Here is a 15,324-nt window from a genome sequence, read left to right on the forward strand (position 1 = left end):
AATCATAGTCCGCGCGGTCATTGTTGATACGCTGGAGCACTGTCTATGAGCAGAATGGCATCTAAGCGATTGTGGTGTTCTGTTCTTGGGTGTAATAAGGAACACAGCAGTCATTTTGATGTTCCTAAATCCGAACCGCTGAAGACGCAGTGGCTGAGTTTTGTTTTCGAAGGGAATATTCCCCACGATCAACAGCAATGCTTTCATGTTTGCGCGAATCATTTCACACACCAGACTATTTTACAAACGAGGTCAGTATAAAGCTGGTTTTGCTAAGAAGCTGCTCCTGAAAAAAGGATCGGTACCAACTATTCGTGTTCCTGCTGCACCTCCAGAAGAACTGAAGTGAGTGTAACGTTTTACTAACCTTTATATTAATATTTATATTAATCTTTGCAAATCGCTTGCTGCACGCTTCACGATGAATGCGGCTGTTTACACTCAGGGTACATTACGGCATGTTTTCTATGTACGACGTTCTCAATATAATTCATAATCCCACGTTTATAATGAACAAAGCGTTATGGTTATTGTGTTATTAAAACTGTGTACGCACAGAACAGAGGGGCGGGGTGAGCAAAGCTCATCATCATTTAAAGACACATGCACTTAAACGGCGTGCTGAAACGTGTTTTTTTTTTTTGACCAGGTAAAATGAGTGTTTTCTTACAATACTAATGAGAATTTTTTATTAAAGTATATTACAAACTTTTAATTTAGACACTAAAGAATCATATTAGCTTGTACAAAAATGGCATTATATGACCCCTTTAAGGTGGGGGATATAATCTGTACAGCATAATATTGTGATAATTTGGACATATTTTGAAAAAAAAATCAGGGCCTGGATTTTGGCTTGGGGTTGCGAGTGTTGTGCAAGTAAGGTTAGTAAAGGATAATAAGGCTTTTCTTTGTAGAACTGCTTAAAACAGTAACACATGCATTGAATTGAATGTGCATACACAACTGTATTTTTTATTAAATTGCCTCTATTTTGCTTTTTTTAATATTACCTTTCATGCAGTGTGTAATATAGCTGTTTGTGAATGTAAAGTTTTAAAGATCAAAGCACATGACAAATAAAAATATTGTCTCCTAAAATAAAATTTTTTTTATCTGAACGGCTGAAACGAGTCGTCAGCAATTCCAGTCTCAATTCCTGTTACACACCTATGCAACAATGTAACTAATTTGCATATTGTCAGCCTATGGTTTTCATTGGCTGCCTGTGAACAGCATCTACTTTGACCCGCCCTCAAACACTGTAGTCGCAACTCAGGCCTGGAAGAGTTTGGTTCTTGTTGTCAACATGTCGAGAAGATGCTGTATTGACGGGTACAAATCTTTAATGTTGTTGTCATCACAAAGTGTGCCAGCTCAACCTCACCCTTTTGTCCTGTCTATCAGAATGCAGTGGCCATAGTAAGGCATTGACTCGTGAATAACCACGTGCGTGTTTGCCTTGGAGGACACCAGAAGCCACAGACACAATAAAGGATGCAGACGGCAGCCTGGCTTTAAATCTCTATACAAAGGAAGGTCCTCTCCAATAGCACCGTGGTGTGACTTGCACTTAACAAGTGCAGCTTGTGTCTGTTGAGTGGGTGGATGGACTAACACACGCCATGTTTGTGCTTCCATCCGTGTCATCTGGTCATTTTGCATTCTGCAGCTGTCATTTTGCATTTTTACAATTCACAGTGTTTAAATGTACACACATGAAGGCTGTTGCCTGAACTGCTCCAAAACCCTTAGACTCTTCATGTTTCTAATAGAGATGCAGAGCATATTTTTAATTTGATATATATATTTTTTTGCATGCTTTTATTTAATTTATTTATTTAATTAAATTAAATTTTATATTAGATGTATTTCAGGGAATTTCCTTTTACTGCAATTTATTATTGTTTATTTCTTCTTCTTCTTCTTCTTATTATTTTATACTTTTTGCCTTATTTTAACACTTTTAAGTCAGATTTGAACTATTCTATTCTATTATTCTATTCTATTCTATTCAATTATTCTATTCTATTCTATTCTATTCTATTCTATTCTATTCTATTCTATTCTATTCTATTCTATTCTATTCTATTCAGTCACAACTAATTCACTTTCATTACCAGCAGCATTAGCAGTATCATTTTCCGTACTCTCAGTCATCATATAATCAGTTTTTTGGACTAGGCTTAGGACTTCCTTGTAAAGAAGTTAGCCAATTCTATTAAACGAATAAATGTAAAGTCATATGCCCATAGGCAGCTCTAACAGGTTGGAGCGGTTGCCTGCATACCGACTGAAGCAGATTGCAGGCATCTGGCATGCCAATGTCGAATGGTTTCCCCCCCCTTAGTGAATGAACCTGCTGTAGAAGTCCTCCAGTCCCAGACAAAAGCACTTAATCATGGTATAGTGTCTTGCTGAGGTCGGGGCTTTGTCCCCTGACCTCCATTTCACTCCCGCAAAATATAAACTTAGAGTGTTGTCAGCATAAACTTATTATTACAATCCTTAAATCAAGCTACACACAATATTGCATGGAGAAAGCTTGGATTTTATGGTTTTTAAAAGGAGCAGCTGTTATAAGCGACATTTATTTAAAGTTCACCAAAAGTTTACCATAATTTATATATCCTCATCTAAATATTTTTATAGGGGCCACTAAAAGTATTTAGGGAACTTTTAACCAACTAATGCTGGTTCATAGTTTAGGTTTTCATTTTATTTTTGATTTAAGTTTTAGTCATTTTATTATGAGCTTTTGTAGGTTTTTATTAGTTTTTTTATTTATAGATTTATGTGTGACTATTTAGCTTTATTTTTATTTCAGTTTTAGTTAACAATAATATCACAAGAGAGCTGTTTATATTTATTGTCACTGTTATCGTTCTAGATCTCTAGTTATGATATCAGTATTGTATATGTGTAAAAGAAAATAATGAAAATATTTTTTTTTCCTCATGAAACATTTCATTTACATAGTTTAGGATGTTAAATGCTTGTTATTGTAGTATATGTCAACTTGTGGGCTTTGTTGCTGCCACTGGTTCTTACTTGAAAGCTTTTACAGCATCATACTGTGTTGCATATGATTGACAAGCCAATCAACTATAAATTAAGCCCAGCTTTCTGAATAGAGAATATTAATGCACAAGCTAAGAAAATATAATCAGTCTTTTAATTTAACCAGAACGATGCACGAACAAAACCAAGATTTATTCAGCAGCTGTGCTGTAATTACTTGTCATGTTGCTGACTTTCCTTGCAGGACCCGAGCTTTGCAGCATTCCTCCTTGACAAGCTCCAGACTCTGGAATGGCCTCCTCGGGGCTGCGGATCCCAGAGCAGCTGTGAAGTGTGTGGAACCCCCCTTCACCACCTGAGGCGCCTGGCACTGCACTCTGCCCTGGGGCTGGCGTTCGAGGACATGCCTGACCTGCAGCCCGGACCCCTTTCTGGCCTGCTGCCACCACGTGTTTCATTCCACAGTGCCATCTCACCCCATGCCTCCTGGGAATGGCCAACACATAGCAGTCAAAACCTCACCGGACATCCTTGTGGTTCCATATCCAGGGAGAAACCACAGGGTATGGGTTGGAGTCAAGAAGGAGCAGCGAAAGTGGGTGGCAAGCGAACCTGTTTAGCCACTGTCACACCACTTCCTCTACATGCACAACACTACCTGGAGGGAGTGTGGCGTGTGACAAGCGCATCAGAACATCTTCGTTCATTGGTAAGAGTAGCTATTGCACTCTGAAATAACCATACATGGAGCTTACAACGCCTAGTTTTACTATGCATATCTCATCTGCATATCATTTGCATATGCATATTCATCTACGTGATACCATGTTTAACGGTACAAGACATTAGGAAAATATGAGATACGGATGTGCCGTCACATTAAATTGCTAAAATTCATTTAGTAACCTATATCCTTGCCTTGTTTCTGAATAAGTAAATCAAATAGGATAAAATACATTTCAGAGAAAGTTTTTCTCAATCTTTTCCACTGGCCAGATAGTATTTTTAATTGATTTATATTTATGGAAACAGATATAGGCCTTATTGTGCATTATTTGTGCGAAAATATTTTCTCAGACAATCTGCTATTATCATGGTAAGCAATCCTCGCTGTAGTTAAAACATTAAAACACAGCATGCCACAGGAAAAGTGTTCAAAAGCATTGCATCCACAGCAAATATTTATATTTTTAATAGAATAAATATTTATATTTAACTTCTCAGTAATGATTTCATGTAATTTAAGTGCTTAACTCCATTAATGAGAATGGCATATTTAATCTAAATGTGTATATCAGATGTAAAACATAGTTTAAATCATTATTTTATTTATTTAAACTGTTATTGTGAACATGCACTGTATTTATGCACTGATTAGGACTCATAATGAAGATTTACGGGTTTCCTTCATCTGCCGTTAGATATGCTACAGCATTCAGCTTCACTAAACTGCCCAACTCGCTCGCTAGCGCGGACATTTAAGAAGGGATGGATGTTTCAAGTGATAGGCTAGAGTGAAATTATATGTATTATCTTGCTGTATATGTGTAATTTTCTTACAAAATTATGTCTAAAAGTGACCAAAAAGCCATTTAACTCCATTGGTGACGCCAAACTGCTCCGTCTCCAAAACGTTTGTACGCATGGGTCAGAGTTTGTGTGCAGGTGAGCAAATGTTTTACGCAATGGTTATAAATGAGGCCCCAGCAGTGTTGAAATGATCTGAAAAGTGGGATTTTTAAATAGATTAACCAGGCTCATGAATATTAATTATGTAGCATCAATGATGTAATAATTATTCAATAGTCCCTCTAGTTCTGTCTGATTTGCTGTATTTGGAGGCTTCTTAAAATTCTTATTTGGACTTTTTTTACCCTTCATACTTCATAGGTTGGTAAGATTTTTAAATGTTGAAGAAGTCAAGGCTATTTTGATCAAAAATACAGTAAAAACAGCAATATTGTGAAATTAACATAATGTAATGCAAGTTAATCCTGTGATGGCAAAAAAACTAAAACAGCAGTCTTTGTTTTCAGTCACATTATTCTAAAATAAAAATTATTCTAGAAATTATTCTAATATGCTGATTTGGTGCTCAAAAACACTTCTTACTCTTATTTATATTGAAAACAGTTGTGGTGCTTACATTTTTTTTTTTTTATTGATCAAAAAAATTCAGGATTTAGAAACATTTCAGGAATGTTATTTAATAAAAAAAAATGTGTTACTTCCCAAAATTAATTAAAATGTTTGATATCATGATCTGATAATTAACTGAACAATCTGAAACTCCTGTAAGAAGTTTACTGGGAACGTCTCTGGTAGTCCTTGTGTCCATTTCTGCACCAATGCCACATGGGGACTTTGCAGATACACAGATCTTTGTGATTATGGCCTAGTGATTTGGTTTATGGTTTTACCTTGAGCAGAGTTATGTATTAGCTTATATAAATGAGTCCCTCATCGCAGGGTTTATGTGACTATATGGCATTATGGAGCTCATGTCCAGTTCAGGGCCGAGGATCAGGCTGTTAAGACAAGACTCAAGTACGCTTCCAAAGAGAATAAGATATCACCTCTTTGATGGCAGTCTTAATTAGGTAAAATGGTAAGCATTATATTATTGATGTTTTTCAGCATATGAAATGCTTTTCTACGAGTTGGTTCAAGGTTATCATGGACATCTTAATTGATTTTGCATGCAGTAAAAATGTGTGTGGCAAATCAGAATGTCAAAAAGGACAACATTTCTTCCACAACCACAAATATAAATACTACAGTACTCTTAATTAAAGCTCCAAATGAAACTTTTAATAGTTCACCCTTGATATGTTTGTGTGCTGAGTGACTTAGCATTAGCCAGACATTATTATCAGGTAGATTAGCTGCTGCTTGTCTCCTATTGGCCTTCTTGGTTCTACTTGACCTTCCCGTCAGGAGATTGAGCATTAAGTCATCTTGATATGGAATGCAATTTGATGGGCATTTGGATGGCTCGCTGTGACCCCATTGTCACAGATGAGCCATTTGTCATGGCTGATGCTTAGAGAGATGAATAAGATTAAAAAAAACGTAAGCTCTGTGAATGTGAGTTACCCCTAGTTTTATGCACGTTCTGAAGGACGCAAACATGTATGAGAGTTATGGTAAAAGGACACAGTTGAGCTTGTGAGTTCATATCCTTCTCTTGTCAATGATAGTTTGGAATGTCAAGGTTTCCATGGAAATGCAGCATTCAAGTCATAAAGTCTTGATTGGACAGAGTGACCTTGCCTGCATGGAAGCATATCATTTTACCAGTCAATTTCACAATAGATTAGTTCTAAAGCAGGTTTGGTATTTGTGGTTATATTGTCACAGTTGTAGTGTAGTGATAGGTGCTCTACGAAGGAGATGCAAAAGCAAAGGTTTTATTATTTTATTTTATTTTATTTTATTTTATTTTATTTTATTTTATTTTATTTTATTTTATTTTATTTTATTTTATTTTATTTTATTTTATTTTATTTTATTTTATTTTATTTTATTTTATTTTATTTTATTTTGTGTGTTGTCTGTAGTCACTGTTGTGGTGGTTAGTGTTTTCCTGAGCTTTATGCATTTATGCATCATAAAGCTTTATAAGTTATGGATGCATGCAAGTTTATCAAGCTTAGCAATGTTACAACCCCCTGAAGTCCTTCATGTTTTTATATCCAGTCATGATTACAATGACTGGAACCTCAGGTTGAAAAACCTTGGATATAAAATATTGTTTCAAAAAATATAAAACAAATAAATTCTGTTAAAATATTGTTAGTGAGCTGTGAGTATAACATGCAATTCTTGACGGCTCCCCGCCATCATGTTTGTCGGAATGAATTCCAATGGCAACAAGTGTGCATTCGGTAGTCCTCCTGTAACACCTCTGCATAATACAGAATATTGCTGTAAGAAAAGCTGACTGGCCCTGTGTCAAAGGAACACAATGGATGCTGTCTTCCCCCTCATCTCACAGGGTATAAAAAGCAATTAGACCTTGAAAGTCACAGCACATCCAAGCCACACAGAAACACAAGGCTGTTAGCACCCTGGAGAACATTTCCACCCTTGTAGACAAAGACATTGTGCCATGAATTTCAATAGAGCACTTTCTTTGACAAAGTGTTTTGTCCTTTTTTTTTATTCCTAAAGGCGTATTTTGTATATTTTCAGCACTGTAAAGACCATAGCCTATAATACACCTTTAGCAAACCGCAAAGCTGCGTCAAGAAAATGGTATGGAAAGGATGGGATGGTCTTTTATCCATACATCCCACTTAGTATAATATCAGCTTGGAGGAAGCCAGAGGCATCCAGCCCATGTGTTTCTGTGGTGTAGGACGGGCCTCATTGCTTGTCCTCAGGCCTAAGTGCCACCCGCAGCCCACTAATGGGCCTTCTCTGGCAGCAGGGCTCTTTTAAGGCCTTGAGGAGCCCCGCACAAGCTTTATTTGAATGTGTGGAGGGAGCCAAAAGTGCAAATTGTCAACAGATGGGACTGCAGTCTCACCTGGTGTGAAAAAATGCCACCTGACGTCCATCTGGTTGTCTGCTAGACTGCACATGCTGCCCTGTTTTAACTTGGCAGTGGTCTCATCCTGTGAAGGACGTTAAGGGCCTCCTCTGCAGCTTTTAAAAACAGCCGACCAAATTTAACAATTTCATTTCCTTCCCTGTCCTGTCCTGCAGTGGAGAAACACTCATTACTTGCAGTGACTTTTAATAATAATGTGATCTGGTTATGTTTGATTTGGTAGCAGGGTTTAAGGGTTTGTAAATTGTTTTCGTGGCTAGCAGATTGCTGTCGTCTGACAACATTTAATATAGACTGATAATTAATAGCGTTTCAGAGGGGCTGCTCTCTCCTGTCACCACTTGTGCTAGTGAATGCTCTATAAATGTCAAAGTTAAAGTCCAATGTGACCTCTTTGCTGTCACTGAGCTCCATCTGCTGCTGGGTTTTATTGGAACACAGCTGTGCCCATCTAACACACACTTGTGAGCCTGTGTGTGTGTGTGTGTGAGAGAGAGAGAGAGAGAGAGAGAGAGAGAGAGAGAGAGAGAGAGAGAGAGAGAGAGAGAGAGAGAGAGAGAGAGCAATGTTGCACAATAAAGTAAAAATATCTGTATTGAAATGTTGACTACAGGGGAAGGTCATTATTTAATTTACCTTGATTTGACATAAACTAAAATGGATGGTTATGGCTGTCATACAAAACTCAGATTTGATGATGATTTGATGAATGAGCCTCCTTTTTTCTCGCTGGCTGAAGTATCCAAACAAGTATTCAAGCACTGTTAAAGTTATTCTAAAGGCGAGCACTGTCAATAATGCTGAAATAACCACAGAGTTGAATTATTCATTATTATTTTTTAGTTGTTTGAAGTTCTGCAACACAAGTAATCATCTAAACGCAGCTCTTCTATTACGATATATTCTTAAGTCGATCCAACATGCAAAGAAAGTCAGTTTAATTTAGTTAAAACAGTTTCAAATTACTATTTGTTTTATTTTTAAATGTAAAAAATGTATTTAAATAATTTATAAATATTTAAAATATACTAAATAGTATATTTTCGTACTAAAAATATTTTAGTTTTTTAAATAAAAAACATTTAAAAATGACTTTTTGTCATATTAATGCACTAATATGCTGGTGCTCAAGAAACATTTCTTGTTATTATCAATGTTGAAACAAGGGCTGCTTAATATTTTTGTGGAAACCGTGATACATTTTTTTTTCAGGATTCTTTGATAATTAGAAAGTTTATCTTTCTCATGGTATAATTTCATTCGGACTGAAAGAAGTGATTAAACAAACATTGTATGGTCCTATGCCTTCCACATATGATATATATTTATAAAAATACGTTTAGACGAATATAGTGATTGCTATCAGGATATGAGGAGACTTTCAACCAGCATAACAAAAAAATATTTTTGTAGAGCACCTATTGCACCTTTAAGTAAACAAATTTGACTAAAAAAATAAATAACAAAAAAAAATCCATGCAACCGTGTTGCCCTCATTTTTTTTTATTCTTAATTTGTACAAACACCTTTTTTTTTGTACAGTATAGTTAGTTTAAATGACTATAGCCTGTCCATTCTGATCTCTAAGCGTCCCTCTTTCGGCATCCTTCTGGGCTCTAATTGTGGCCCCTGACATGAGACTAATTACGGCTGGAGTGAAGGGAGGTAGATTAGCACACAGCCATGGTGGGTGTTTGAGATGAGTCTCTCTGGAGCTGAAGATCCTGCACGTGTGTGCTAGAGATTTTTCTGTGCTCGTTATCTCAACATCAAGCTGTCAGCAGATCACAGCTACTCCAGTTTTCCCAGATTCTGTTGTACCTACTCATGCCTTCTCATTTCCTCAATTTTTTCCACTTCTATCCCTGAGTACATGTGTATATGCTTGTGCTGTCATGTTCTACTTGTAGTCTTTTTTTTTTTTGCTGGAAAATTCTAATTAAAATTGCATCATGCACCTATTTAAAAAAAAAAAAAAAAAAAAATATAGGTGGGTTACTTGGTGCCCTAGGTGAAATAACACATGACCAAAGAAATTATTTGGAAACTCATTGGTTTACTTCATCGTGCATATTTAAGATTTGTTAGACTAGTGTTGCAGTTTTTAATTTAGCATGAATGGGAACTCAAATTGTACACTGTAAATATTTACTACAGTAAAACAAATGTAATTGTTAACTGTAAATTCTTACCATATATGGTGAAAGGACATGTGTAATTTTACTGTAAAATACTGCCAAATTCGTTTTTTCAATTAAAAAGGAATTAACAGTAAAACAGTAAAATGCCATTCCCAGAAGTGCCTGCATGATGCATCGCCTATGATTATATTTTATATAGATAATTTTGTTCTTGTCATAAGTTGTAAAATATGCAGGCACCAATTTGCCATTCCTTAAAACCTGAAACATTGTTATAGTATTTTTTACTGTGTATTTCTTGTGCCCACAGTTGCCATATATATATATTTTTTCATAAATGTAACAGAATATGTTTTACTGTGTATGTGTCATGGTTCTTTTATGTTTGGACTTTTAGTTTGTTTATCTTCAGTCACATGTTTCCTTTGTTCTAGTTTCCCCCCACACCCTTTAGCCACTTTGGTTATTGATTATGATTAGTCATTTAGTTCATCTGTGTCCTCATTAGTTCGCCTGGTCAGTCTTGGTATTTAAGTTCTTGGGGTTCCAGTGTTTGGTTGTTTGGTCTCATCTATGTCACATCAATGCTACTCTGAGTTTACTTGTCTACCCTGTTTGGATGCTATAAAAGACCGTTTTGAATCTTCATCTTCCTCCTTGTGTCTGTTCTACCACACAGTTGTGACAGTATGGAAAAGAGCAGCTTTGACATTTTCATAATAATTATGTTTGTGTTTAAAATCATACAAGTTCAGACAACTTGAGTGTGTGTAGATAATGACAGCTTTTTGCAAAGATACCAATATTTATTGCAGTTATCTTAAAATGACTGGGCTTAGAAGTATAAGGGGGATTGAATGACGCTTACTGTGTGTTTGGCCCCTGTACCTTTAGAGGAATTTGGAAGATTAATTTGTCACTATGTGAAAGCTCACTAGCTAGTCTTACATAACAGATAGCAGGTGCATTTGATCTGGAGCTACTTATTAAGCTTCCCAAGAATAGTTCCTTGAATGCCTTGCTCATGAGCACAAATATCTAGTGTTTTTCTTCGGCATTTGAACTTTGCTGGTTTCAACAATACCCACAAAGCAAGGAGTTATAGCTGTTATAGAGAGGAAATGGTTTTGTTATATTTATTAGTATGAGTGAGAAATGGCCCCATGTATAGTTCATGGGCTGCTTGGCTGCTTTTTTATTACTTCTGCACGAGTAGGCCTTGTATTTTTGACACCAGTATTTGAAAAGTTTCCCACAGGATTTCATTATTTTACAGCAGGCTGTGCTTGTGATATTATGGAATGTGTTTGTAATCCTGTTAGCCAAAGACTGAGTGTAGAGAAAAAGCACACTCTTCAGAAACCTACTCTCCTCCAGACACAATTATGCCATGACTGCAGTGTTTATCTGGTGTAAACTAGAGCAGTGACAATCAACAGGAAAGTGAAACGATTATAAGTAAATACTTTTTTTTTGTTATCATTGGAAAAAATATTTCGAAACAAATTTTCCGAGACGGCACGTATTACACTAGAATTGTGGCCGATTTTGCTTCATTTTGGAACAAACCAAACTATTCAGGATGGATGTAAAACATCTACAAAGTTCTGAATAGAGTTATGAAGTTACTTGTTCAAATAGTCTAAAAAAGTTGTCAAAACATTCTTGAGGAGCAAATCCGATGCTTCCTTCTACTGCGGTCTGCTCCATAGCTCCATAACATCTCGTGTTTTTCCCACAGAAACCTTACTTGATGGTTCGTTTGCATTGATCATCATTGTTGTCATATTCTCATCCTTATCTCATATTTAGTCATAGTTCACCCCAAAATGAATATTCTGTAGTTATTTACTTGTTTTTTTTATTCTGTGGAACATAAAATAAGACATTTTGGAAAAAAAATTCGTTTTTGCATACAGGTTTGGGACGAGGGTGAGAAAATTTAAATTTTTCTGTGCGCATATTTTTTTTTTAATTCATATGCTCTCGTAGTCTTTAATCAAAATAACTTCTCCTTCCTCCTGCGCCGACATCTCTTCTCTGATGATGTGTTACTGGCGTGACGGCTGGGCAACCTGTCACTCACAAACGATCCAATCGTTGGACAAAATGAAGTACTGCCCTACATTTTTTCAATCGGATATACATCACAATAAAGAAGAAAAGACTTATCTCAACTCCCTTTCCATGATGACTTTAAAGCAACATTTACTACACTGTTTTGTCATTCTAATAGTATTCCTCCCCCCCCAACAGAGTCCTACCATAGAGAAGGACAGTTTGGCAACTGTAGCCTCCAGGTCCAGTCAGGCCAGTGCTGTACCCTTGGTTTCTCCAGGACATAAACCGACCCACCATGACCAGCCAGCCATCCCACCAGCACCTCAAACCAGCTCAGCAGCCTCATTCTTCCTCAGGTAAGCTTAAAAGCCTGTACGCAGTGCACAGCCATCAATTCAGCTAATCGTGCTCGGTGGATCCCAGTTTCAATGACTTAGTCCCATCAGGCCCTTGCTCGCAAGCACCCAGAATCCTCCATTGCCTCTGGCAGTCACGTCACAGCAATGCTTTCTCAGCACCCGTGGAGACTGCCGTGATGTTGAGGGCAGTCCAGCCTAATGTGTTGAAATGTCATCGATCAATGCTCAGGCTTAACAGTCAGAGAGAGTGCAAAATCCAAATGGCAGAGGTCTCAAAGCTGGATTGTCCATGTATCCGCAGGGATAATAGTTAATCGCAATGTAGCAGACAAATTGTTTGCCAAAATTGTTCTTGAGGATTGATGGTTTGGTGTAACATTTAGAGGACATTCTATTAGTTTTAGAGAAATGCGTACATTGAACTCTTTCTGGAAAGAGGTCCAAACTTTCTTTTTCTGATATAGTACAATTTAAAAATTACATTTTAGAAACATTTTGGAAAGTTTTTAATTTCAATTTCAGTTTGAGTTGAATTATCGAATTAATTATTTTTATAATTTTTATTTTTAATTCTTTAAATGATACAAAGGGCATCTTGTACTTCAATGGAAGCAAGAACATCTGACCGTATGTACAAATAACTTCTCATAGTCAAGTTTGGTTATTGGATTAGTGCCATAGAAATAGTGCAGAATCTTTCATTTTTGTTCTTCATAACTTTTTGTGTCAACATTCTAAAACGTTCTGTTTATTACTAGGTTTAAATTACATTTTAAATCCCAGATTTCCAATGTGCTCTCAGTCCCCACTAAATATACATCAATGTATTGACAAAAAACAGAGGCAGGTTCTTAGGTGCACAGGGGAGCATGAATAAGGATATAGATATACAGAATTCTGTCTCTCTATTTGTCATCATTATTTTGGTCAACAAAAAAGACAAAGGAACAAGCGACAGTGGTTCACCTGATAAACACAAACAGGAATTTGTGTTCATGGCCAAATGTCTGGGAATAGAATGAGATGCTTAGAGGTGTGAGACACTATGTGACACTGCATACAATTAGCCTATTGACAGCAGAGCGCCTCATCTCTAGCTCACCACCTTCAGGACCACCTTCTGTAAATGACTGATAGACATCACCCCAGGGGGTTTGCCTTGGCCTATTAAGTTAGTCATGCTATTGATTTTAGACACTGATCACTGTATGACCTGTGCTTCTGTGCACATCATTAGGTATTACTGATAATCTTTTCCATTTGAGTTGACCCGAATCTAGTGAATTAGTATGCACTGTCAGCAAAAGGACATCTGTCTTTGTGATGCCCAGTGCTGATAAATAAGGTGGGTCATAAGGGAAGCTTTTGGCAGTGATTTGTGAGTACACTCAGTCAGTCCAAAATCCTGTGAAAGAAAGAATGTGTCATTATGTAAATGAGGAACAACTGACAAATAGACATTTTGAATATTGCTTAGACTGCCTGTGGCAAAATATGCATATTCATGGCAAAATGTTTTTCATGCTTTCCTCAATTATACAAGTCAGAGCAGCTCAAATGTCAGGCGTAGAAGTCCTGTCCTCTCCCTGGCCTTGACTTCCACCTGGAACTCACACCTTGCACAGCGTCTTTTAAAGCAAGTTGCCATGGTTGCACAGTTGTGAAAGAAAGAGAGGCAGAAAAGGCGAAATAATTACAAGAAAGGAGGTAGAGAGGTGATCAGAAACATATAATTTAGGAACCCCTGTTGCTTTTTTTCTTTATTGAAGGCATGTTTTGGTAAAACTGAATCAGAATATTTATATATTTCCTTTTTCTAATTATTAGCTTACCAATTGTTTGTACTTAGGCCTACAACAGAATGGGATCATAGATGATATGAAAAATAATATATATATATATATATATATATATATATATATATATATATATATATATATATATATATATATATATATATATATTATTTTTCATATCATCTATGATCCCATTCTGTTTGGGGAAAAAAATATTCTCAGTTGTTATTTTGGGGAGGAATAATGTGATGGGATCAGCATAGATCAACCAGTAAGTCTGCATGACTATACTCCTTAAAATGGGTCATTCTCAAAATATGGTGACAAACATTTCCCTAACCCATCCATCCATCCATCCATCCATCCATCCATCCATCCATCCATCCATCCATCCATCCATCCATCCATCCATCCATCCATCCATCCATCCATCCATCCATCCATCCATCCATCCATCCATCCATCCATCCATCCATCCATCCATCCATCCATCCATCCATCCATCCATCCATCCATCCATCCATCCATCCATCCATCCATCCATCCATCCATCCATCCATCCATCGGGCCTGTGCGAATCAAGGTTTTCAAGAGAGCCCACTGGAGAGGCATACTGCAGCTTCAGTGACCTTTAACCCCAGTTGTTTCCCTTACAGATATAGATCAAGGAGGGTTGTTGTGACAGAATCCCTTCCTCTCGTCTGTTTAAAAGTGTCAGTCTAGTAAACATGCCAGAGGGGGTGTAAGAACAGATATAGACACACACTCTCACTCACATTTGCCTTGGAGGTTTCAGGTATAAGGTTGTTTTTTATTTATTTTCTGATATAGCGCAGCATAACCTTAAGTGAAGAGGTAAACACTCAGCTTTTGTGATGGAGGGATTTTTACACTCTTGCAAACACTCTTGCAATCAGCAGCCCTGTGGCCTTAAGGATTACGACTGGACAAAGCAGATCAGTGATATGTTTTATAGCAAACATATATGTGTCATTTATTGTGTGTGATATACTTCACATCATGCATGATGCTGAATTGTGCAGAGGTTTGCAAAAAGCAAGTACCAGGAACAAGTGGGTTTTTACGACTGAAGGCCAGCTGTAATCTCGCCTTTAAAGATTTACAGATAAAAGCAGAGTGGCTTCTCCATGCCGTAGATGGGGACCGTCTCTCCCCGGCTTTGATGTTGCTTTGTGACTGAGGGGCTCTCTAGTGTGCTTTTCCATGGGCTTTCATCGGCACGCTGAGTGTGTATTATCTGCTGGAGTCATGCTTCGCATTATTGTCCTGCTGACTGCTGTGCTGAAATGCATAATCGTCAGGGAACAACAGAGACGACACCTGTTTGCATTGAATGAAAGTGCTCGTAATGAATGCAGGGGTTGGGAATG

At 37.1% G+C, this 15,324-nt stretch overlaps 1 protein-coding gene across 2 annotated transcripts in view; it reads left to right on the top strand.

Annotated features, from left to right (window-relative positions):
* The window catches only part of kif26aa (kinesin family member 26Aa), a 79,094-nt gene that overhangs the window by 25,269 nt on the left and 38,501 nt on the right, over window positions 1–15,324 (top strand). For both annotated transcript variants that reach the window (XM_082148369.1, XM_082148370.1), the window contains exons 3-4: window positions 3,266–3,730; window positions 11,974–12,134. In XM_082148369.1, coding sequence (XP_082004495.1) covers window positions 3,266–3,730; window positions 11,974–12,134 — 626 coding nt within the window. The remainder of the gene's footprint in view (window positions 1–3,265; window positions 3,731–11,973; window positions 12,135–15,324) is intronic.

The sequence above is a fragment of the Leuciscus leuciscus genome (assembly GCF_965113295.1).
Source record: "Leuciscus leuciscus genome assembly, chromosome: 19".
Taxonomy (NCBI): domain Eukaryota; kingdom Metazoa; phylum Chordata; class Actinopteri; order Cypriniformes; family Leuciscidae; genus Leuciscus; species Leuciscus leuciscus.